At 38.6% G+C, this 24,572-nt stretch overlaps 1 protein-coding gene across 2 annotated transcripts in view; it reads left to right on the top strand.

Annotated features, from left to right (window-relative positions):
• Positions 1 to 16,704, top strand: part of SMC3 (structural maintenance of chromosomes 3) — a 49,576-nt gene extending 32,872 nt beyond the window's left edge. The window contains exons 17-29 of one of the 2 annotated variants that reach the window (XM_074959366.1): positions 2,696 to 2,837; positions 4,148 to 4,298; positions 5,818 to 5,970; positions 8,866 to 9,017; positions 9,508 to 9,666; positions 10,424 to 10,531; positions 11,009 to 11,117; positions 13,170 to 13,417; positions 13,550 to 13,762; positions 14,493 to 14,684; positions 14,863 to 15,040; positions 15,648 to 15,754; positions 16,313 to 16,704. In XM_074959366.1, coding sequence (XP_074815467.1) covers positions 2,696 to 2,837; positions 4,148 to 4,298; positions 5,818 to 5,970; positions 8,866 to 9,017; positions 9,508 to 9,666; positions 10,424 to 10,531; positions 11,009 to 11,117; positions 13,170 to 13,417; positions 13,550 to 13,762; positions 14,493 to 14,684; positions 14,863 to 15,040; positions 15,648 to 15,754; positions 16,313 to 16,384 — 1,984 coding nt within the window. In that variant the 3' untranslated portion in view covers positions 16,385 to 16,704. The remainder of the gene's footprint in view (positions 1 to 2,695; positions 2,838 to 4,147; positions 4,299 to 5,817; positions 5,971 to 8,865; positions 9,018 to 9,507; positions 9,667 to 10,423; positions 10,532 to 11,008; positions 11,118 to 13,169; positions 13,418 to 13,549; positions 13,763 to 14,492; positions 14,685 to 14,862; positions 15,041 to 15,647; positions 15,755 to 16,312) is intronic. The other variant, XM_074959367.1, reaches the window with a different exon arrangement.
• The last annotated feature ends 7,868 nt before the right edge of the window (positions 16,705 to 24,572 follow it).

Below are 24,572 nucleotides of genomic sequence, written 5' to 3'. Positions count from 1 at the left end.
AACCTGGTAAATGTCAGGGTACAACAGAAATGGTAGTCTGTAGGATTTCAGAGTAGCAGCCATGTTAGTCTGTATTCGCAAAAAGAAAAGGAGTACTTGTGGCACCTTAGAGACTAACTAACAAATTTATTTGAGCATAAGCTTTTGTGAGCTACAGTTCACTTCATCGGCTGCATTCAACGGAAAATACAGTGGGGAGATTTTATATACACAGAGAACATGAAACAATGAGTGTTACCATACACACTGTAAGGAGAGTGATCACTTAAGGTGAGCTATTACCAGCGGGGGGGGGGGGGGGGCGGGAGAAAAATCTTTTGATAATCAAGGTGGGCCATTTCCAGCAGTTGACAAGAACGTCTGAGGAACAGTGGGGGGGGGGGGGGGAATAAACATAGGGAAATAGCTTACTTTGTGTAATGACCCATCCACTCCCAGTCTCTATTCAAGCCTAAGTTAATTGTATCCAGTTTGCAAATTAATTCCAATTCAGCAGTCTCTCGTTGGAGTCTGTTTTTGCAGTTTTTTTGTTGAAGAATTGCAACTGTTAGGTCTGTAATCGAGGGATCAAAGAGATTGAAGTGTTCTCCAACTGGTTTTTGAATATTATAATTCTTGACAGGCGCAACAAATAAAGTAACAGAACGCCACTAGCCGTCACCTTCAACCCCCAACTAAAACCTCTCCAGCGCTTTATCAAGGATCTACAACCTATCCTGAAGGATGATCCCTCATTCTCACAGATCTTGAGAGATAGGCCAGTCTTTGCTTACAGACAGCCCCCCAACCTGAAGCAAATACTCATCAGCAACCACACAACAGAACCACTAACCCAGGAACCTATCCTTGCAACAAAGCCCGTTGCCAACTGTGTCCACATATCTATTTAGGGGACACCAGCATAGGGCCGAATCGCATCAGCCACACTATCAGAGGCTCGTTCACCTGCACATCTACCAATGTGATAGGTGCCAGCAATGCCCCTCTGCCATGTACGTTGGTCAAACTGGACAGTCTCTATGTAAAAGAATAAATGGACACAAATCAGACGTCAAGAATTGTATCATCCAAAAACCAGTTGGAGAACACTTCAATCTCTTTCGTCACTCAATTTATAGATCTAAAATTTGCAATTCTTCAACAAAAAAACTTCAAAAACAGACTCCAAGGAGAGACTACTGAATTGGAATTAATTTGCAAACTGGATACAATTAACTTAGGCTTGAATAGAGACTGGGAGTGGATGGGTCATTACACAAAGTAAACTATTTCCCCATGTTTATTCCCCCTCTCCCCCACTCCCCACTGTTCCTCAGATGTTCTTGTGAACTGCTGGAAATGGCCCATCTTGATTATCACTACAAAAGGTCTTCCCCCCCCCTCCTGCTGGCAATAGCTCACCTTAAGTGATCACTCTCCTTACAGTGTGTATGGTAACACCCATTGTTTCATGTTCTCTGTGTATATAAAATCTCCCCACTGTATTTTCCACTGAATGCCTCCAATGAAGTGAGCTGTAGCTCATGAAAGCTTATGCTCAAATACATTTGTTAGTCTCTAAGGTGCCACAAGTACTCCTTTTCTTGTAGGATACATAGGCTCCAAACCATCGGGCTATCGTTTGAATAGTACTTGGAAATTAATTGGAAGCCACTGTTGTCTTTAGAGTAGGAGTTTGAGAGATGCTCCCAGAAAGAATACTAAGTAAGCATTTAACCAAGCATTTAACTGCAGTCTGTGGACCTGCTGAAATTTCCAAGTGGTTAATAGCCTCAAGGAGAGTATGTCACAATGATCCAATCTGGAGGTAGCAAAGGCATGAGTATTGGTGGTGAAGTCCACATTTCCTAAGAAGGCTAACAATCTCGTAGCCATACACAATTTGTTCTAGTATTTATTCTTGTAAACTTCCTGATGATTTTCTTTAAGTCCAAACACACACCTTTTAATAAACATTATTGGCAATGGTGGTTTTTATCATTTTTTTTTCTTTTCCTTTTAAAGCGTAGTGGGATGCTGTGTTCGATGTCCTAAACAATAGGAAGAGAGTTAATCTCAGAAGCAGTTAAAATTACACTTTTTGACTCCCTTTGATTAATGATGATAGCACCCACTGCCACTGGGAAAATGCTTTTTATTACCCTTTCAGCACCTGGCTGAAAGTTGATTGCGTGGAACAGAGCATTTTAATTTTGTCTACCCATGATCCTATCTTGGACAAAGTGTTTCTGTGTAAACTCTTACAGTAGACTGAATAGGCTTGCTATTGCAGGGGTATGTGACAGGTATGCACAGCTGATGAGAAAAAAGACCTGAGGTCAAACGTTTATTGGGCTTTTCTGTGACCAATACTAGTAAGTTCTTGGGTGGCTTCATCTGGATGAAACTGAATAAGATGACTATTTAAAAAAAAAAAAAAAAAGTACAAAAAAACACCCCTGTCCCAACTACTTAAATGGTGTTTCAGCAGATTTTAGTATTGTGTAAATTATTTTCCTATTTTAAAAATTTCTGTGACCATTATTTTTTCCATTTGTATTTTCTAAGGTGTGGTAATGCCAAAACCTGTAGAGAGAATAAAACATGGTTTTGTCTTGTTTAGTGGTTCCTGGAAATTTGAGTTTGGGGTAGAAAATATCAATGATTTTGGCATAATAAAATCTTGGTGTTTTTTTTCTTTGGTCTGTTAAATTAGGTTATTTTATCATATTGTGGATTCCGATGAGGTCAGTACAAAGATCTTAATGGAGTTTAATAAAATGAACCTTCCTGGAGAAGTAACTTTTCTGCCTCTCAACAAGCTGGATGTTAGAGATACTGCTTACCCTGAAACCAATGTGAGTCACTATGTTGATACTGACTTCTGTTTTTTCTCCCAGTAGATTACGTATAAGTCCCATGTTTATGTCACATAGATGCTACGTGCTCTTGCTGGTGCTACTCTATAATGTCATTTTCTTCAGGCTGGCCATGTCCAACTAAATATTTTTTTCAGTATTGCGCTTCTTCAAGAATCTCTAACACCTGGCAGATTCAAAAAAGTAATGTTAAACTTCATGTGTTTAAAAAGATACAGAGGTGAGAATGAAAGGAAAAATTTCATTGTTATCATAATAGAAATGGTAATTGTTATAAGAGTTGTCAAATGTACTTTCCTCAAGTTGGAAGGCAGCCTTTTTACAAGACCTGGACAAGAGGATAGTATGACGTAGTATAAGACAGCGAAATTTATTATTTGAAATAAGTTGTGCTTTATTGCCACTATGAAAATTTTGTTAAGACCGTTATATTTCCACTAGTAAATTATATACTATACTTACAGTAAATATCTATTTGAAATTGTAGGCTAGTTAAAGAAAATAACTGATTTCCTATGGTGAGATAGGTCAGGTAGACTTTTTACACAGTCTATTTAATTTTGCATAAACAATGAAACATAAATGATACTGATAGGAATAACCTGATTCCTCACACACATTTACTTTGGAAATACATTGTTTCTGGTGGCACCCACAATATCTTATTCCTTGTACAGAAAAGGTTAAATTGACAGTTACAGTAACAAAAATCATTTAAACTCACTCAGTTGCTACTTAGCACCTGATCCTGTTCCTGTTGAAATTACTGGCAGACCTGTCATTGCTTCAGTGAGAGCAAGATCAAACCTTAAATCAGTCCCTTCAGATTTTCAGAATTATTTGTGCCTAACTTGCATGTGCAATATTTTTTGGTGTGTCTGGGAAATTGTAATAAGCCTACCCCCTAATTGATTGTGCAGCAGTTTAAAGAACACATGGCCATACACAGAGACAGTAATTTGTGTTCACAATCACAGACGTTTATGTAAATTATGATGGCATGCACAGTTCTAAATGGACTTGCTTCATTAATTTTCAGTACATAGGAATGACCTGTTCCTAATGTTTACATTACAAAAGATTACAAAAGTTCTTATTGTAAATTTGAGTGTTTATTTTATTTTGTTCTTTTTGTTGGGTTGCCAAAGGGTTCTCTGTAAATTATTTTTCTCTGGCAATTGCACAGTGCACTCAGAGGATGCTTCAGGCTATGTGTGACATATTCGTGCAACTTATTGTTCTTATTGTTGGTATGTACTGCTTTATTGATGTGAATGCTACATTTTTAGGACGCTATTCCTATGATCAGTAAACTGAGATACAATCCCAGATTTGACAAAGCCTTCAAACATGTTTTTGGAAAGACACTCATTTGTCGTAGCATGGAGGTGTCTACACAGTTGGCCAGAGCTTTCACTATGGATTGTATTACTTTGGAAGGTATGTATCACAATTATATAATGAATTTAATGGAAAAACAGGGTCTTTGGCAGATTGAGGTTCACTGAAACCAGTCTATTACTTTCCTAGTGTTCTTTGCAAAACCTGATGCTATGGTAATTTACCTGGGTAAGCTCGATGAAACAACCTGAATGTTAAGTTCTCTAGGTTTTTTGTGACTTGAGTGACAAATCAGTAGGAGTTTCTCCTCATCCCAGAGACTTACAAAATGGATTAGACTTATATCCAATTTTATCAGGTATTGATGTCCCTGAGGAATTGAGACGCTTATTCCACTCAGTTTAAAACAACTTCCGTGGCATGCTTATGTACCGCTTAATGACTACGAAGTGCAGTTTGCTACTTTGGTATACTAGACACATGTCTGTCTTGACGAGATATCTGCCTGTTTTTTGGAGAGCAATCTTCTGTTTAGTGGCTCCCCATGGGCTACGCTGCTAGGTTCTCTCTCCTTTGAGATGTTCCCCAGATACCCACTCTGAGAGAGAGAGATTATTTAACAATAACTGGTTCTTGTTGTGTTGTGTTCTGCAGATCCACTCTGTCACTTTCCTGTATTTTTCCAGAGTGCTTTAATGAATCTTTCAGTGTGCAAGAACAAACTAAGGGCAGTTGAGGCCACAGTCCATTTTATATCCTGGAGTCCAAATCTTAGGATCCACACATGTTACTTGCATGACCCAAACAGTCATTGCATTATAGAAGATTCTGGGTCCAGCAGCATTGTTGCTGTTTTCATCCAGTGTGCATCTTCAGAGGCAGTTCTTTAAGAATCCCAGTTAGTGACAAGTAACGTTTCTTAGGCAAAACAGTTAACCATAAGATTTGTCAGGCCTAAAGCAGACTAAGGTTTTGATCAACCGGGACGGCAATTACAGATCGAGTTACGGCAGAAGACTTGGTAAAAAGGATGCAGTGTAACAGCAAATGTTAAGAGAAGGTTGGATCTTGCTCCTTTTTGAGTGGAGTGTTTTAATAGAGCGCACACTAGTTGTTTCAGGTTAGCCCAGTTTGCCTTGGTTGTGTCTGCTTGTTTCGGCCACTTTTCTCAAAAGTGCTCTACCATGATGCATTTTAAAAAACTGGTAGTGATATGGTGTTTGGATGTCCCCATTGTTCGTATAAATTGACTTTCATATGGATTACATGTTTTCAGAAGTTGTTAAAAGAAATTGAACTGCTTGATGCTGAGAGAAGGCAGTTCATCATGCTAGGAATCTGCTAGTCTTGAGGCATTAAATACACTTTTTAAAAGCTTTACAAAAATAAATGTGATTTTTTTTGCCTTGTTAACATTTGAAAGTGACATTTTGTAAATTAATTGCAAACATTACATGCATGCATGACTCCTCAGAATTGTATAGAATCTCTCTAGGAAATTGACAGTACTTAAAATACATATTAACAGAATAATCATTAGCTTCTAGGAACTGCTTTGAACAACATGTCCTATGGGTGTGCAGTACAAAAGTACCATTTAATTCTGTTCTGTTCATAGGTGATCAAGTCAGCCATCGTGGTGCTCTGACTGGAGGTTATTATGACACAAGAAAGTCTCGGCTTGAACTACAAAAAGATGTTAGAAAGGCAGAAGAAGAACTTGGTGAACTTGAAGCAAAACTCAATGAAAACTTGCGCAGAAACATTGAAAATATCCTTTTTGATGTATTTGTGCATGTTGTGTGGAAAAAGTTGCATGGTAATAAGGCCTCGTGAGCTTTCTCTTTTCTCCCACCTTCATTACACAATGAAAATGGTTTTAATACTTTATTTTTACAGATTTGTCTATTTTCTATGGTATTAGTTGTAATTGCTGCCTATGCAGGCTTTCTTCTATATACTGGTATAGAGGTTCTAATGAGAGTAGAGTCAACATTTAAAAAAAAAAAAAAAAAAAACCCAGGAAAATTACTATAATAAAAATGCAACAGAGCCCACATAAATGAATCTGTTTATAAATCTGGCATAAAATTTATTTTGTTGGAGAATTTAATTTCTAATGTAACATGTCTCTCAATTACACTTGATTAGTTGTACATCTGTAAATAGTGTTTGACATTAGTCAGTGCTCAGGAGATGTTTTAATAAATGATTAAGTGATATAGACACCAACAGGTCAATAGGTTACTTATAACACCTTTACTGATATAGTTATAACCACCTTTAACACATACTGCTCATGTCTGACATGCTTTTGTCCTCTATTATCAATTTATTAACTTTCTATAAACTATACCTGTATTTTTAATATAAAGAGACCAATATCTCTAGGTCTTAAAACATGATTTTATACTATAAAAAAATGTCAGCAAGGTTAATTTATTAGATACTAGCGACTAGATCTTAAAGACAGCTGCATGATGTCCTTTCAGAAAATATTACTATGGCTCTAGCATCCTGAGATTTAAAAGGGGGAAAAATTAGTAAAGTTGATTTTTTTAACAATTGTTATAATCTAGTAGAAATGTTCAGAAAACATCTTGAAACCATAAGCTGTGTGCATAATATTGTAGTCCTAATAAAATATTTTAGTCTAGTTTTGAGAATCCTCAGTATTTTCAGTGCTTGGAGTGAAGTTTTCATAACTCTGCTTCTTATAGCAACATTATAACATTGTAAAGGATATTGCTATAGCAAAGTGCTGTAAAGTAAAAGCAATCCTACGTTGAATTATATATATAATTTATTTATTTTATATAGAGGCTCATAGATATTAGAGCTGGGAAGGGTCTGTTAACTCTTGTGATGTATCCCATAGTCACTACAAGGTCGTTCCATACGGAGTTATTGTTAGTGTTAGGGCATTTAGGATTAAACTACACAAAGTAACGGGGATTCTACCACATCCCGCTGTTTCATTGTCTGCTAGATGTCATGGTCTGGAAGCTTTTTCTGACAGTTAGTCTTTTCTTAATCTCATGCAATTTCTTCTGTTTCTACCCCATTGTGCTACCCTTAATTATTTCTCTCCTTTGGTGTCTATTGCATTCTTCTAAATAAGCTTTTGAGATAGCTGTCTTTTCTGATTTTAGTAATTATTTAGCCAAGATATATATTCTGTTCACCCATAAGATAAATATAGAATTAGGTCAGTTGTTAACATGGTATGTGTAATATGTGTCTAAAATAATAGTAAGGAAACTAATATGTAGGTGGATAGCAGTAACATGTTTTAAAATACAGAAGAATATCATATGGAAAAGGGGAGAAGTTGAAGTTAGTTTTCTAAATCTCTGTATTTCACTAGCTTTTTGTAAACCTCTTTAGTCATGACAGAACAGCTGTTTCTTTATAAGCAGGTAAATTATAGCTTTCTCAAATTGTTGATTGATATGTAGAATAGAGAGTTATCAAGCTGTCTCAATATATGTCAACTGATGCAGATTACATGACTAACAACGTGGATGCTATTGTAGCTATTGAAGGAGGATTTCAGAAGGAATTAGTGAGACTTTTAAGGCCAGAGTGAATAATTGTGACTTAATTTTTTCATTTGTAAATAACATTTGTATGTCAGTAGCACCTCTGGCAACATTGAAGAAGTTTTTTAAAAACTTTTAGTTTCATGGGAAACGCCATAAATAAAGACTTGGAGTAGAATCAAAAGCTTTAGCAAGATTAAACTTCTAATGCTCAGTGTTTCCCACTTCTAATGATGTGTAGACTCCCAGTCTGCCCACACCTGCCTTCAGCATCAGATTCCAGACTAGCACACTACAGTTTTATAGAAAAGGTGTCTTTTTTTTTTTTAAGAGGCGAATTAATACTGGCCCTATTCAAGAGCGCTAAAATTCTCTACTGTATTCCTAATTCCTGACCAGAGTGTTGGACCCCTTCTGGGAGCAAAAAGTCTAGTTAGTTTCCAAGGTCTTTTTGTTTTGGGCACCTCCTCCCTCTCTCTCTCTGACTAACAAATGGTAGCATTTGTAATGTGTACACGTAGGTGAAATCTTGGTCCCATTAAAACTGGTAAAGCTCCCACTGACTTCAGTAGGGTCAAGATTTCATCCTTGTGATCTAAGGCAGAGGAAGATAGGAATTGCCATACTGGATCAGCCTGTGGTCCATATATTCCAGTCTGTGACCAGTGACAAGCACCGGATGCTTCAGAGGAAGTTGCAAGAAACCTTACAATGGGCAGATGTTGGATAATCTGTCCCCCATCAATGTTTGGCCTAATCCTAATAGCACTTAATAAATCAGGCACACTAATTTTTCTTTGCATTTGTTTCTAGAGCCTATTGATTACAGTGCTATAAAACTGCTGCTGATATGTCTGTCTTGGGGGTGCTGTTGAGGCAACATATTTGACATCTGAGAGGAAATGGGATAAAGCACCACAAGAGTCTAAACTGACCTATTTAATCTCTTCTGGTCAATTGAAGGCTTTTTGTTGATCTCTGAGAGCAGCTGAATGTGACTGGTTCTATATCTATGGAAGTTGTGGTATGATGGGAAGTGAGCAAAAATGAGAAACTGCAGTAATAGTGTGGGTTTAAAGTACCTCTTATATTTAAAACTTGGAATTTTCCTTAGCCCACTGTATGGATTAATAATGAAATTGACCAACTGATGAATCAGATGCAGCAGATTGAGACCCAACAGAGAAAATTCAAAGCTTCCCGGGACAGCATCTTGTCAGAGATGAAAATGCTGAAAGAGAAGAGGCAGCAGTCTGAAAAAACCTTTATGCCAAAGGTATATAGCATATGTAAGAACTTGTTAGTGACTTCTTCGTTAATTGTTCTTGTATCATTGTCTGAGTAGACATACTTCCTGTCCCAAAAAATTTATAGTCTGAGTAGACAAATAAAAAATTGGTACACACAATGCACTAGTTAATCATATGTTGGAAAGTATCATGCAGGGCTCAGGAGGGGCAATCAAAGGGGATGATTTTCAATTAAAAATGAAGTTTTCTCCTTTCTATAAGCTGTCTTTTAAAAAATTAAAAATTGTTTCTCATTGGAGACTGTAGCGTGCATGGTGATAGAAGTGTCATTAAAGAAGAGTTGGTAGTCTGGCATTTCTGACAGGTTACAAGTTGGACTGGTCTGCCTGGACTGTTCATGTTGTCTGTAAAACTACCACATTGGATTTACTCCATACAAGTAGAAAGACAAGTTTAGAGAAGCCTGCAGTTTTATTTGAATGATGATCCAATTTAATACAATAATCTGTTCTGTAGCAACGCAGCTTGCAAAGCTTGGAGGCAAGTTTACATGCCATGGAATCAACTCGAGAATCGTTAAAAGCAGAATTGGGAACGGACTTGCTGTCTCAGCTCAGCCTAGATGATCAGAAACGAGTGGATGCACTTAATGATGAGATTCGACAACTGCAACAAGTAAGGAGAACTAAGAGGAAAGATGTCATGACACTAAACATGGAAAATTTCTTACTGAGAAGACATTCTTTTAATTGAAATCCTTTCTTCTTACGTAGGAAAAGTGAGATGTCATTGATAATCCACAGCTATGTAGTTCTGTGATCTTTGCGCGGTATGAGGGAGATGTTTTGTTTAATTGCTGTCTGTGCTATATATTAGTATGTTCTATATTTATGCTTTTTTCAGATACTGTCTAGACTTTTTCTTTAACTTAGGTGTATTTTGCTTTTCAATAAGACCTTTTATTATGCAGTCGTCATGTTAAAATTGACTCGTTCCCATGCTTTGGTTTTGAAACAGGCAGCATCTCCTTCAGCAAACCCTGCAGGGTGTGGGGAGACAGAACTGTGCTATGAAATAAACAAACCAACTCAGTTTTTGTTTCATCTGGGTCAGCTGAAAGAACATGACGATTTAAGGACATAAAATATTGGAACTGTTTTAGTCTTGGTAAAGAGTTGGACAAGGCTAAAGTTTCAAATAGCCTTCCATGTTTAATAGTGTAAAAGTTGGGTTGTGTTTGCTCTGTTTTGATTCTAGACAGCTGTACAAATATTAAACGTTCTTACATATTAAAATAATTCCACGCATGTAAGGAATTGTGTAATATTTTCATTTTTTGGTATTCTACAAAGTTTTCTTCCCTCAGAGAATAAGAACCTTCACTGGGAGCCTTTGTTTGATGCAATTAAGATTCTCTCCTACTTTCTTTCAGGAAAATAGACAGCTTTTGAATGAGAGGATTAAACTGGAAGGCATCATCACAAGAGTAGAGACGTACCTCAATGAGAATCTCAGAAAACGCTTAGACCAAGTGGAACAAGTAAGATCCATTTTGTAAAATATTCTTGCCTTGCACCTTCAGAGATTTGGCAGACTATTCTTCTCTTAAATATGCACCGGATATACTGCTGATAATTATATATAGCTTTTCTACGTCTGTTTATCCAACATGCAACCTGAGCTATGGTTTTTTGGGTTTTTTTAGGATTGAAGCAGAATTTTTTAAGGACGTATTTGAGGTGTGGCTGACAGTGTATCCAAGCTTGCAGAAGTACAGTGTATATTATTAAACACAAGTTCACATTATAACAGAACTGTACAGCACTGGCTGTGGATTTTTTGGGGGTTTAGATTTAATTTAAAACAAAATCTGTTCCTCTATGAAAAGAATTTTAATGGCTATAGTCAGTTTCTACTACCCTGGTCAATATGTCTAACCCAGGTCATCTGCAGTGTGGGCTTATACTTTGATTTCCTGCTATGGTTATTCTTACTGTTTTATTTTTTTGTCCCATAGGAGTTGAATGAGCTACGAGAGACAGAAGGGGGCACTGTTCTCACTGCCACAACATCAGAACTCGAGGCCATCAACAAACGAGTGAAGGATACCCTGGCACGATCAGATGGTTGGTAATACTGATTCTTGGAATGAAGATACTCTACACTTTACAGTACTTATAAATGTGTTTGTAATGGGTTGGACTCTCCCTCTCTCCCTCCCCCCCTTTTGAGATGCCTCTTCTGCTCCACTGGCCTGGATTCCCTCTCCCTGTTTTGCTGAATTAGGCTCTCTGGCCTCTTGCAGCAAAATAATACTGTCTTGCGCTGTATAGAAAAATCTGCACAGCGCAACCTCATACAAATTCACCCTCTCCCTCAATGTGAAGAGAGGTATGCACAGCTTGTTGCCACCCCCTTCCCCCACCCCCAGAAATCACACAAACTGGGTCTAATAATAAAACAAATTTATTGAGTATAAAAGGCAGATTTTAAGTGAATATAAGGTATAGCAAACAGAACAAAGCAAATTACTAAGCAAATAAAACAAAACAAGCTTGATTCACTAAACAAACAAGTTACAAAATGCAATTTCTTACCCTCAATGTTGATTTAGGCAGGATGCAGAGTTTCTGTAGCTTAGAGTTCCAGTTACAGACTGGACCCCTGTCTCAGTCTAGACTCATCCCTGCCTTTCCCCTCAGGTACTTTCAGCAGTTTGTCTTCTTGGGTAGGCAATGAAGGACAGTCCAGATCAACCACCTCTCCAGCCCTTAAAAAGGATTTACATAAGGGGGAATCCTCTGTTTGATCCTCATCCCCCTACAGTGGAAAAGTACCAGCAGTGTCCAAGGGGGGTATTTTTCATCGGGTGACATTATCACCTGACCTTGTGTCAATGCAGCATCCCAGGAAGCACCTCAGGAAAGTGGGAGATTAGGATCTTCAGAGTTCTATTGTCTTTCTTAAATGGGTCATTTAGGATGATTGCTTACTGTCTGGTGGGCGTTTTCCCCCAAGTACGTACACACACACTTGTAATTGTTACATAGTCAATATTCCTAACAGAATATGATACATGCATATAGATTGGATAATCACATTCATTAAATCATAACCTTTCCAGTGATATCCTACATGAGCCACCTTGCATAAAGTATATCTTAGTTATGATATGAATATGCCATAACTATATTTCTATGAAGAATATGGGGTGTAACATCACAATGGTATTCATTTTGGTTAAAGAATTGAGCATAACATGAGATTAAGAGGCAACAAATAACATTGAAACAAATTTCAAACTGATAAAAGAACATTTTTACACAATATATAATTAACCTGGAGAACTCATTTAACAAAATATTACTGAAGCAAATAATTTTGTAGTAATCAATAAAGGATAAAAATGTGTGTGATATTTTAATCCTAGTAAGTAATTGTGAAGGAGATATCAGCTGTCAGACTTAAGACAAGTCAGCCACTAACTCCTGGGAGTTGGGAAGAAACCTTCCATTTGGGCACATTCTTGCATAATTGTTTATGGAGTGCTGACATGTTCTCCTAAACTATATAATATTAGCCAGTGTTAGACAGGATACTGTACTTAAATGATTCAGGGGTCTAACCTGGGTCCTGACTTAGACTGTGTGCCTCTTTAAGGTTTGTGATCATGACCTCGGTTTCAGGCAAACCTGGTCTGTCTTAGGGTTTTGCATGAAGTCATGTGACAGTCACAGATCTCAGTGGTTTTCATGCAGAATTCATTGATTTAATCTGCTTTCACCCCAAGATTTTGCGTTTGTTAAACCCCAAAGGCTCAAAATTGAAGATTTTTTTCCCCCATAAATCCTTGTGAAGCCAAATAGCCAAGTTTAGCACAGCCTTACACTAGAGTTTCTTTAACGTAAGAAATAGTCCCATAGTGTGTTCATTTTGACTAAGAATTCTGTATACTTTCTTCAATGAGATTTTTAATTATATAAAATACCCATAAAACTTTTTTCTTTTTTCAGCTTTTTAACCTCATGGGTAATTTTATATTCAAAAAACAAACCAACAACAACAAAAAAAGACATGTTTACTCTGTGGGCTTTCTGATTATTTTTTTTAATAGGTCAGTGGCTGGATAACTGCTAATTTTACACAGGCATATCCCACTTTGCTTTTTCTCATCTCAGATCTGGATAACTCAATTGACAAAACAGAAGCAGGGATTAAAGACCTCCAAAAAAGTATGGAACGCTGGAAGAACATGGAGAAGGAACACATGGATGCAATTAACCATGACACAAAAGAACTTGAAAAGATGACCAATCGGCAAGGCATGCTTCTCAAGAAGAAGGAGGAATGCATGAAGAAAATCAGGGAATTGGGCTCACTTCCACAGGAGGCCTTTGAAAAATATCAGACATTGAGTTTAAAACAGGTAACAAGTGTGCTTGGTTTTATTGCAAAAGCATAACATGATCTTGCCTGGGAGTGTAGCGCCACACATATTGAATGTCAAACTGGAACAGAACCCAAAGTCATCTTGATGTGTTTGTTGTTTTTTCCTCAGTTATTCCGTAAGCTGGAGCAGTGCAACACAGAGCTGAAAAAATACAGCCATGTCAATAAAAAAGCTTTAGACCAGTTTGTTAACTTCTCAGAGCAGAAGGAGAAGCTGATAAAAAGACAGGAGGAGCTGGACAGGGGCTACAAATCTATTATGGAGCTGATGAATGTCCTTGAACTCAGAAAATATGAAGCTATCCAACTTACTTTCAAACAGGTAATACTGGAAACCATTAGATAAAGACTATGAAGTCAGAAGAAAATTAGTTTTGCAATGCTGTAACTCTGTAGGATGGAACAGATCAGTGCTTGAGTGGGTTAAGAGCCAGTAAGATTCTCAGAGCACTTTAAAACACCTTTTTCTTTTTGGCTTGTACTCCTCATTATATACTACGAATAAGAGCCATCTATAGAGAATCCCCTAGTTTAAATCCTCTACCTTCAGAATTCACCTTAGAACTGGGTAAGATTCTTTTTGGAACTCATCAAAGCTGCTTCTAATATTGGCCAAGGATGTGAGGGCATACTTTGCATATAATGGAAGGTGAACTCTCTCTACAGCACTCCCAGACGCTGTTTAATTTGGGCCTACTCTAAAGCCCATTGACATCCATGAGTTTCCATTGGCTTCACTGGGCTTTGGATCGTGCCCTGGGGAAGCCGCAAGTTTATCCTATGGTATTTACTGTCTTACAATATTATGAGTCTTGTCCCTTTCCATAGACCTTCCAAAAAGGATGAAAAACTTTAAAAAGCCAATTTTTCTTGTTGACTGGATTTCTACAGTAAATGCTATAGATTATGGTATTCAAGCATATCTCTGTTCTTTAAGGATAATCTGTTGTCATAATATGTAAAAATAGCTGTTCTAATCTGCTTTTCAGATTAGACTGTATCTATTTGCATATAGATGAACCTGAATTGACATTGACTTTTTGTTTTCCAAGGTGTCAAAAAACTTCAGTGAGGTGTTCCAGAAGTTAGTACCTGGTGGCAAAGCCACGCTAGTGATGAAGAAAGGAGATGTGGAGGGCAGTCAATCCCAGGATGAGGGTGAAGGCAGTGCTGAAAGTGAGAGGGGATCTGGATCTCAGAGCAGTGTGCCATCTGTAGACCAGTTCACTGGAGTTGGGATTAGGGTAAAGAAAATCTTTGCATTTCAATATTTGTGGTACTGTTTTAGTAGACCAGTAATTATATTTCTAAAAATGAGCTCTAGAAACTGCAGTTATAATGAATAATTAAATTCAAACACCATACAGCAATATTAGATGTCCTAATACGGTAGAGTTAACTCCTTTTATGGCATGTTTTTAGGTGTCATTTACAGGAAAACAGGGTGAAATGAGAGAAATGCAGCAACTTTCAGGTGGACAGAAGTCCTTGGTGGCCCTAGCCCTGATTTTTGCTATCCAGAAATGTGATCCAGCACCTTTTTACCTGTTTGATGAAATTGACCAAGCTCTGGATGCTCAGCACAGAAAGGCTGTTTCAGGTAAAGGTTTTGTTTGTTTGTTCCTCAATAAAGAATAATCTGGCTAAAAATAATGTATGTTTGTTTATTTCATATTCAAATAAAATATTTTTTTTCACAGTAAAGGGACATATGTTGTTGTTTCCATGTACATGACAGCATGCAGTGAATACAGAATATAAATTGTATTTCTTTGGCTGTGTTATCTTCAAAAAGTCACTGCAAAATTAATTTTAGGAAATGTCTATGTATAGCATACAATTTCTAAAAGATCAGCTTAAAAGATTACAATTGGGGAAAAGTTTTACTCTGGTTCTGAAATTGGCAAATTACTTGTAGAAAACAGATTTTTCTGAATCCAACTTTTTGCAGCATGCGTATCTTATGACTGAAATGGGATAAATGCTTACTAAATCAAACGCCCGTGACTCATCATAAAGGGTCAATTCATTGGTACACCAAATGCTATTATTTCTTGTAACACATAATTGATGTTACTATGTAAAATCTAATAAAAATTGAACACTCTTGTTTACCAAGAAAAGAGCAGCTGTTGTTTGTTATTTAGTAAGAATTGTGGCCTGTTTATTGAAAAGATAGCTGGCTTAAGGATGTCCTTATTTTTCAGATATGATTATGGAACTAGCTGAACACGCCCAGTTTATTACAACAACTTTTAGGCCTGAACTGCTTGAGTCAGCGGATAAGTTCTATGGTGTAAAATTCAGAAACAAGGTAAATATTTTTTAAATATGTCTATAAATAAACATAACATAAAATTATGTTGCTGATATTGAACATTAGGTGAGACTAAGTTAACCCAGTGGGGTGGAAAATTAAATTTTCAGTTTTGTGTAGAGTCACAAGTGGTAGACAGAGACCTTAGGCTACTCAGTGTCTAGTGGATCTGTGTCCACATCACATAGCCGCTGCTTGATTTGGGACTATGCAGCATGGTTGGAAGTCTCCACTTCCTGCATGACAGAATCATGATTAAAATAGCAAGGATTCATTTGTTGTATGTCTGTAATACATTCACAACAGAGATGCATTTGAGCAGTCGGTGTCTGCGCTTGAAGAGTACCAGTTCTGACTGTTGTCATCAGTCTCTTTTGAAAAGGAGGTAAAACCTGCAGTTCACAGAATTCCAATCTTCAGTGTTCTAGAGCCATTCATCTCAGTTGACACTATTATAGTCCCATCACTGGGTCTCATTTGACACTTTCTCAAAGTGAGGCCTTCACTATCTAGGAGACATTACTTTTAATATATATATATTTTTCCCCCTATTAGGTTAGTCATATTGATGTGATCACAGCAGAGATGGCCAAAGACTTTGTGGAAGATGATACTACTCATGGTTAAATGGAAATGTATTGCCAATTTGCTTGGAAGATGTGTATAGTGTGATGCCTACACCGGGGAGCTGTAAATTAAAATCTGAAATATTTAGTCATTGTTAAAATAGTTTTTGAACATACATTTTAACCAAGACCACCGGAAGATTATTAGTTTCAGAGGAGCTTGAGTACCCATTTTGTCTCTGTTGCTGTATTCTTTTATAAGATACCTGTGTTACCTTTATACAATACCTGTAGTTTGAAAACTTTATCCCTACAAATCTTTTTGTAAAGTGTCCTGTTGCTGTTTTAAAGCTTTTTTGAAAAGTGCTAGCTATTCCTTCCTAATTATAATTTTATCATTTATACTGCCTCACATGTTTTTTTAAATAGCTTCAATTAAACAGTTGGTTTTATGGCTGTAATTCAGGTGTGCTGTTTGAAGTTGTCTTCTCTTTACAGGATTCCCTTTCCATCAGTCCAGGTAAAGACTGTAGACATGTAGGATCTGGCTGCACATAGGAAATAGGAGGCAAAATAATGTCTCTCATTCTCTTCTGTATACATCTATCTTCCCATTTATTTTCCTTGCATGATGCATGAGTGGATGCCATGCAAATTGCATCTTAGACAAAAGTATCAAATTCTGTAGCCAGATGCCATTTGTGACTCAGCAGAAAAACACTAAATTTGTGTGCGTCCGTTTTCACAGGCTGTCAAATGCTGAACAAAAAACTGGATGAAATAGTAGGAGAAAATACTGGCAAGCCTTATTAGAGGACTCTAAAAATTTGTAAATCATCTGTTAAGACAGAGACTTTCCTTTTGACTCTACCGAATTAAGAGATATTGAAGAAAGGATGCCTCGTGCTCCAGTAAGCAGTACTTTTGAACCTTGGAAACACCCATGCCAAAATAACAATAATCCCTACTGCATCTTTTCAGCTCCAAAAGTCTGCATAAGTAGGGCACATTGTGTCAGCAGCCAAAAAGCCATCTAGGGGGCAAAGTCTCTCTCACAAATACCTGGATCCACTAGACCACAGACGGGGAGGTTACTGGAGAGTTTTCTGATTTGTTTTTCTAAACCCCATCTGTTGTTCATTTCATCTCTGATAGCAAGGGACCTAGACAAACTAAATTATCAAGAAGGAAATTGCACACACGAGCGGTAGAAGCCGTTTCATTCATAGAAAAATTCTTCGGACTTGAGTCCATATTGTTCATCCTACAGAAAATAAGAGAAGGAGTAAGAACAACAATACCAGACCTACAGCGACTGAACAAATGAATGGTGAAAGTTACTTCAGGATGTGTTTCAGAGCGGTAGCAGAGTTAGTCTGTATCAGCAAAAACAACAAGGAGTCCTTGTGGCACCTTAGAGACTAACACATTTATTTGGGCATAAGCTTTTGTGGGCTAAAACCCACTGCATCAGATGCATGGAGTGGAAAATACAGTAGAGCGGTATAAATATACAGCATATGAAAAGATGGGAGTTGCCTTACCAAGTGGGGGGTCAGTGCTAATGAGCCAATTCAGTTAAGGTGGAAGTGGGCTATTCTCAAGAGTTGACAAGAAGGGGTGGAAATCACTTTTGTAGTGCTAATGAGGCCAATGTAATCAAGGTGGTCCATTTCAAACCGTTAACAAGAAGGTGTGAGTATCAGCACGGGGAAATTAGTTTTTGTAGTGATCCATCCACTCCCAGTCTTTATTCAGGCCTAATTTGATGGTGTCCAGTTTGCAAATTAATTCCAGTTCTGCAGTTTCTCGTTGGAGTCAGTTTTTGAAGTTTTTTTTTGTTGAAGAATTGCCATTTTTAAGTCTTTTATTGAGTGTCCAGGGACTTTGAAGTGTTCTCCTACTGGTTTTTGAATGTTATAATTCTTGATGTCAGATTTGTGTCCATTTATTCTTTTGCCTAGAGACTGTCTGGTTTGGCCAATGTACATGGCAGAGGGGCATTGCTGACACATGATGGCATATATCACACTGGTAAATGTGCAGGTGAACGAGCCCCTGCTGGCGTGGCTGATATGGTTAGGTCCTATGATGGTGTCCCTTGAATAGATACACGAACAGAGTTGACAACAAGGTTTGTTGCAGGGTTTGGTTCCTGGGTTAAGTGTTTTTGTTGTGTGGTGTGTGGTTGCTGGTGGGTATTTGCTTCAGGTTGGGGATATTCAGGATGTGATATCTCTAAGACTGTACGTGAATCTAGTGGATGCTAACCTCTACATATCCATAAGGCTATGTCACTGCCTAATATTTGTCCACACAAACTCATTTGCAGTATAAGACGTTCCCATTCAGTTTCTGTCTCCCCCCCCAGCACACAGATTCACAGTCAATCTGATGGTGCTCACTCCAGTCAGTTGAGAAACTCTCCCACCTGTGAGTGAACAGAGATCCCATCACAGAAAAGATTCTTAAGAAGTTGCAGATCCTGAGCGTAAAGATCTTGGTAAGACAACAGTCAGTGATACATCTCTGCCTTCAACTTCTGGGACTGCTAGTCTCACATAGACATTGTACCACAGATAAGGCTCCACATGAAACCAAAAGCACCAACTGAGAATCTGGAATGACTCACCAGACATGATGCAGAGGCATGTCGGCATTCTTCAGCACACGTTCCTGTAACTGAAATGGTGAACCAAGAAGGAGAGGGTACCCCGCTAAAAGAAACTTGAGTACAGATAGCTGATGCAAGCCTCTTGGCATGGGGAGCGTACGGTGCAACATCTTACAGGTCAGGGGGTTGAGACTCTCAAAAGTAAAGGGTGGGGGAAGGGGAGAATAAATGTTGTTGCTAAGGGCAATGAAGCTGGCAATTAGTTTCAAGCAATGACTTCAGGGTTGACTTCTGCAATCTACTACAATGCTAGTATGGTGCCTGAAAAACCTGAGAGATGGGACACAAGCTCAAAATTCCACTCTGAAATAATGGGTATACTGTGTATTGGGCAGTCTCATATCTTGTCCATGAAGCCAGTTCCACAAAGGGGATGTTTAAATCAGAAAGAAGACTGCCTGATCAGGCACTTTATTGACTATTCAGAACTATTCCCTAACTAAAGACGTATTTAATCAGAGAGATACAAGTAACCAAGAAGTTGACAAATTTCCCGCTCTAGCCTGTACTTCTCAAGGGAAATGGATAATCTTTTCCTGAGCACAGATGCCTTCACCCACAAGTGTCCAACCAGGCTACTTTACAACTTTTGAACCCAATGCATTACTTGTTCAGTGCTCAAAGCAGGCATGGCTCTCACCACAATTTTACAACCCTGGTTAAAAGATTTTAACAAAGAAAAAATCTTCACTGCCTCAGCCATTTCCTGGCAGTGATCTCTAGCAAGTTATCTCCAGTGGCTAGATACCATCTGTCTGGTTAACCCCTGAATGGGATTTCTCGATATGTGCCTCCAGAAATTCCTTCTGGGGACATGGAACAACTTCCTAGTAGAGATTTGCTTATGAATGAAGCATGAATGTTTCTTTATATCCCGTCCAAAATCAGGGCGTAACCAGAGGTCAGAGCTTCTCTGGCAATAAAAATGAATTTTTTTCCCCAAGACAGTTCACATAAAGGATCCGGAAAAAGAGGAAATCAGAGAGCTGCAGTCTTCCTCCTAGTCAGCTGCTGGCCCAGAAGGCACTTCAGACTTGATAGACAGCCAAGGAACCTCCACTGCAATTGCAGAAAACAGGAGACCTCTTGAAGCAGGGACTTTTGCCTTTGGAACTGGACAACAGTCTGGGTCTTAGAAGTGTAGATCAGTCTAGTTTCTCCATTAATTTCACTGATACTTTTTGGTACCCAGACAGACCTCAACCAGGACATTTTATTCATTGATCGGGTCAAATTATATTTCTAATGTGAGTGGAAACAGAAAGCTCTCTGGGGCAGGGACTGCCTCTTTATTTGAATAGTGCTTGCACAGTGGGAGCCTGGCCTATAGATGGCAGCATAATATAAATAAATAATAATCATAAAGTTCCAGTGATCTCAGCTACAGATGGATTACTGGAGTTCTACAGCCAAGCACCCTAGAAAAGTGAATATTAGCTTTTCTCACATAGCTCTGATAAAGGTTGCTGGGCACTCACATGGTTGCTGTGGTGGAGTTCATTACACTTAAACCTGTGTGCTCTTGAGTTTCCCTGCATCTCAGTAGACTTCAGCACTGTCTCTTTCCTTGGCTTTTGGCCTTGCTTGGTCTCTGTCTGTTATCCCTTCACAGATATGGGACCATGTGGAATGGTTGCCTTAGGTGGACCTGTGCTTTCTCTCACATACCTTGCCCAGTCTCTCCTGTAGTTTAAGTACACCCACTCCCTGAAGTTCCACCATGTGAGCACTTTGGCTTCACAGTTCACCGATTCAGGGGTATGTGATAGGTGAAATGCTCAGACACAGCTGAGCTTTGAAGAGGATTCTAAACACCATTACTTTATATAAAGGCAAAAATAATAAATCAAAATAGGGTAAGTCAAAATAAATAAAATCCTACAGGTAAGTCAAAAACATGGGAGAAGGGTTGGAATTTGGGGGGAGCATGGGCTGTTTTAGCAGGGATAAGGGAGAGACAAGACAGAACTGGTGGGAGGTGGCTGGGAATCAAATCTGTATCTTAATGTCTATACTAATGCAAGAAGTATGGGAAATAAGCAGGAAGAACCTGAAATGCTAGTAAATAAACACAACTATGACATAGTTGGCATCCACCGAGACCTGGTGGGTTAATATGCATGACTGGAATATTGGTATAGAAGGATACAGCTTGCTCAGGAAGGACAGTCAGAGCCCTCTTGGATGTCCTGGATCCTCCTGCAGCTCATAGCTTCTCTGAATCATTGCTCAATTTTTCTCTCTGCTCTGTCTCGCTTCCTTTGGCTGGTACTACAGTTAAACAGGACCCCTCTCCTACAAAAGCATAATCCTCTGATCCCGTCTCCTGCTCACTTGCTTTGTGAGTTCTTTGAATTTGTAAGTCCCACTACCAACACCTGGTTCCTTTTTTTCTGTTTCTGGACACTTTACGCTCTCCACGCTCAGACCCTTGCAGAGAAGTTACTGGGGAAAAATGGATTTTTCCCTAGGATACAGTTACTCTTGTTCGCCACAGGTAAGATCTATTCAGGTGTGTGTTAGTCTTTAACAATTAGCCTGTTCACAGATAAGGAGAAGTGCTGCCAACACGTCTTGGTGCAAGGTGCACAAGTAAGAGTCATAAAATGAGGATACAAAAGCCTATAAAATCAAATTGAAATTCATAAGCTGTACATAGACAGATTTCCCAAATTGTGTCTCAGCGCTAGTGACATTCTTTAGGAAGGCACATCAGAATGTAGGCCATACTTACAGAATGGGGAACTCTGTCCTGGGAAGCAGTGACTCTCTGAAAAAGATTTGGGAGTCATGAGCTCAGGCTGGTGCTATGGCCTACAGAATGTGATCCTGGGATACCCCTGTTTATGTATCTCAAGTAAGAGTATGGAGGTTATTTTATCTCTATATTTGGCACTGGTGCGACTGCTGCTGGAATACTGTGCCCAATTCTTGTGTCCGCAGTTCAAGAATGAAGTTGATAAATTGGAGGGGATTCAGAAAAGAGCCATGAGAATGATTAAAGGATCAGAAAAATGCCTTAGAGCGATAAATTCGAGGAGCTCACTCTGCTTAGCTTAATAAAGAGAAGGTAAAGGGGTGACTTTATTACAGTCTTTAAGTATCATCATGGGGAACAAATATTTATAATGGGCATGTCAATCCTACCAGAGATAGGTGTAACATGATCCAATGGATGGAAGTTGAAGCTAGACAAATTCAGATTGGAAATAAGGTGCACATTTTTAACAGTGGGAGTAATTAACCACTGGAACAATTTACCCAGGGTTGTGGTGGATTCTCCATCACTGACAAATGTTAAATCAAGATTGGATGATTTTTCTAAAATTTGCTTTAGGAATGATTTGGGGGATGTTCTATGGTCTGTGTTGTACAGGAGTTCTGACTAGCTGATCACCATAATTTGTTCCGCTTTTGGAATATGTCAGATTAGACTAGACTTGGGCTGGCCTTTCTAGTTGTCATTACCTTCAAAAGATAAGGTTTGGACTTAGTTCCTCTGTCCAGACAAGAACAACACTGCTGCTTTGAGAGGAAAAGGCTGTTCCTCCAGCTTCAGAAACATCTGTTCAAGGTAAGTAATTTCCACAATTCCTGGGAAATAGTTCTCCCATCCTTTTAAACCCGTATTTTAATGAATGTTCCAAAATGCAGTTTGTGGCTTTGACCAGCAGATGGAGTTGAACTGGAGTAAACAGACAAGAGTTAAACTCTCATTTGTGGGTATGGGGAAAAGCAGAGGTTTTTTTTCTTACAAAGTGTGCTAGTGCCAGTGTGGCTTGGTGCAGGTTGGGGGCCCCTAGTAGGTAGAATAATACAAATAGGAAATAGTAGTTATATTGACCAGTGGGGAGTAAAATATCTGGAAACATATCACCTCCTTGATTAAAAATTATATCCCCTACAAAATTCCAAGATTTAGCCACCTAGCTAAATCTCTCTGCATTCCTGAGGGATAGGATCACTCTATTTAAAAGGAACCTCTCACCCAAGAGCTGCAAAAGCAAAATGCAGCAGTACAGCTAAAGAAAGCACGCAAGAGACTATGGAGAATATCAGGAACGGTGTAGAATAAAAATCTTAGTGCTTTAAATGAGATGAATGAATTATTTTTCAGGTGAACTTCTTGAGTGAGTGTGTGTGTGTGTGTGTGTGAGAGAGAGAGAGAGAATTTATGTATCACTGTCACTTACCTATTCCACTCTGGGGCAGGGATGTGCAGGAAGAGGGCACTTTTTATTGTAATTCTGCCACCAAACGGATGAGAGGATTCTCTAACTCCCCTGGATACTGCTCTCCTGTCTCCAAGGCAGATTATTATTCTCTGAGCACACACAAACTTTTAAGAGCAACTATTTTGCTTTTGAAATTCTCCAGGTTGTACTAAATATGAGATCCTCACTTGGGATAAATGGTCATAGCTACCCCGGCATTAATGAAGCTGTGACCATTTGCAGAAGCTGAGGCTGTGGCCTCCTCCAATATGTTTTCAAAATATTCTTCTAGGGAAGGAAAACCACCGATGCTGTACAAGGTCTTCATTTCTAGCCTCTGCCTCCATGCCAGATTAAACACAATGAACTCCATGCTTTGCTATTACTATAATACTCAGGATTGTCTTTCTAGAAACAAAATCTAACCCGTTCCACAAATGCTTTTAGCATAAGTTTGTTTGCCTAGAATGCTGCCTCATTCCTTGTTTAGGTTTATAAGAAAGCATTTTTGTTTAAATAGGATATCAAATGAAAGCGACTCACCCGTCCCCAACCTGCCTTTCTGCGAGTACAAGTACCTGTGGGATGTGGCTCTCATCACACATGGATACATTTTCATGGGAGCTTCTTAAAATATGGGCACCATGTTATTGGCCTGAAGTCTCTCTCCTCCTCATAGCAGTAGGCTCATATACACAGACTAGTTTGGCTGATATCCTTGGATTTCCGCTCATTCTGCCTTGCCATCTCCTGCACTGTAATCCTGCTGCGATAGCTGATCTGCTTCTGCTGCACACTGGTAATCACAAGGAGGAGAACCCAACACATCGTGTTCTATCCTCTCCTTCTGCCTTGGCCTCCGCACGTCTTTTTCCCCCTGCTTATTTTTTTTTCTCTCCCAGTCCATTTTTATTAGTGCAGTAACAGTAAGACTTGGTAAGATCAAAGTGTGATCACCTTCAGATTCCTCTATTGCTGAAGTTTATGAGCTAAGTGTTAACTGCATGCTTCAAGTGAAATAAACTGCATGCTTTTTGTCTGCCCGTTTATAAGCATGCTGGGCTAGCATCAGTTTTCAGTCTGACTGGAAGCCTGCAACAGCTGTTTCACGTTATATTTCACTTGCATTAGAATTAGTTACTTTTTCCAGACTCCCAGACTGGTTCCCCAATATTATTTCTTGTCAAAATTCTTAATTAACAACAATACCAACACTGATCTTGGAATAACAGTGGAAGCAGAAAGGGTCAGATTGAGAAGTGACACATACACACACCTGAGACTGGCACGTTGGACAGCGCTTGGCATTCTAGAACTATATTATAACTTTAAACCCCATGGGATCGGCATTTAGGATCCAG

Source organism: Natator depressus, chromosome 7 (genome assembly GCF_965152275.1).
Source record: "Natator depressus isolate rNatDep1 chromosome 7, rNatDep2.hap1, whole genome shotgun sequence".
Classification (NCBI taxonomy): Eukaryota; Metazoa; Chordata; order Testudines; family Cheloniidae; genus Natator; species Natator depressus.
The sequence above is the reverse complement of the archived record's forward strand: the minus strand, read 5'-3'. Positions and strand labels throughout refer to the sequence as shown.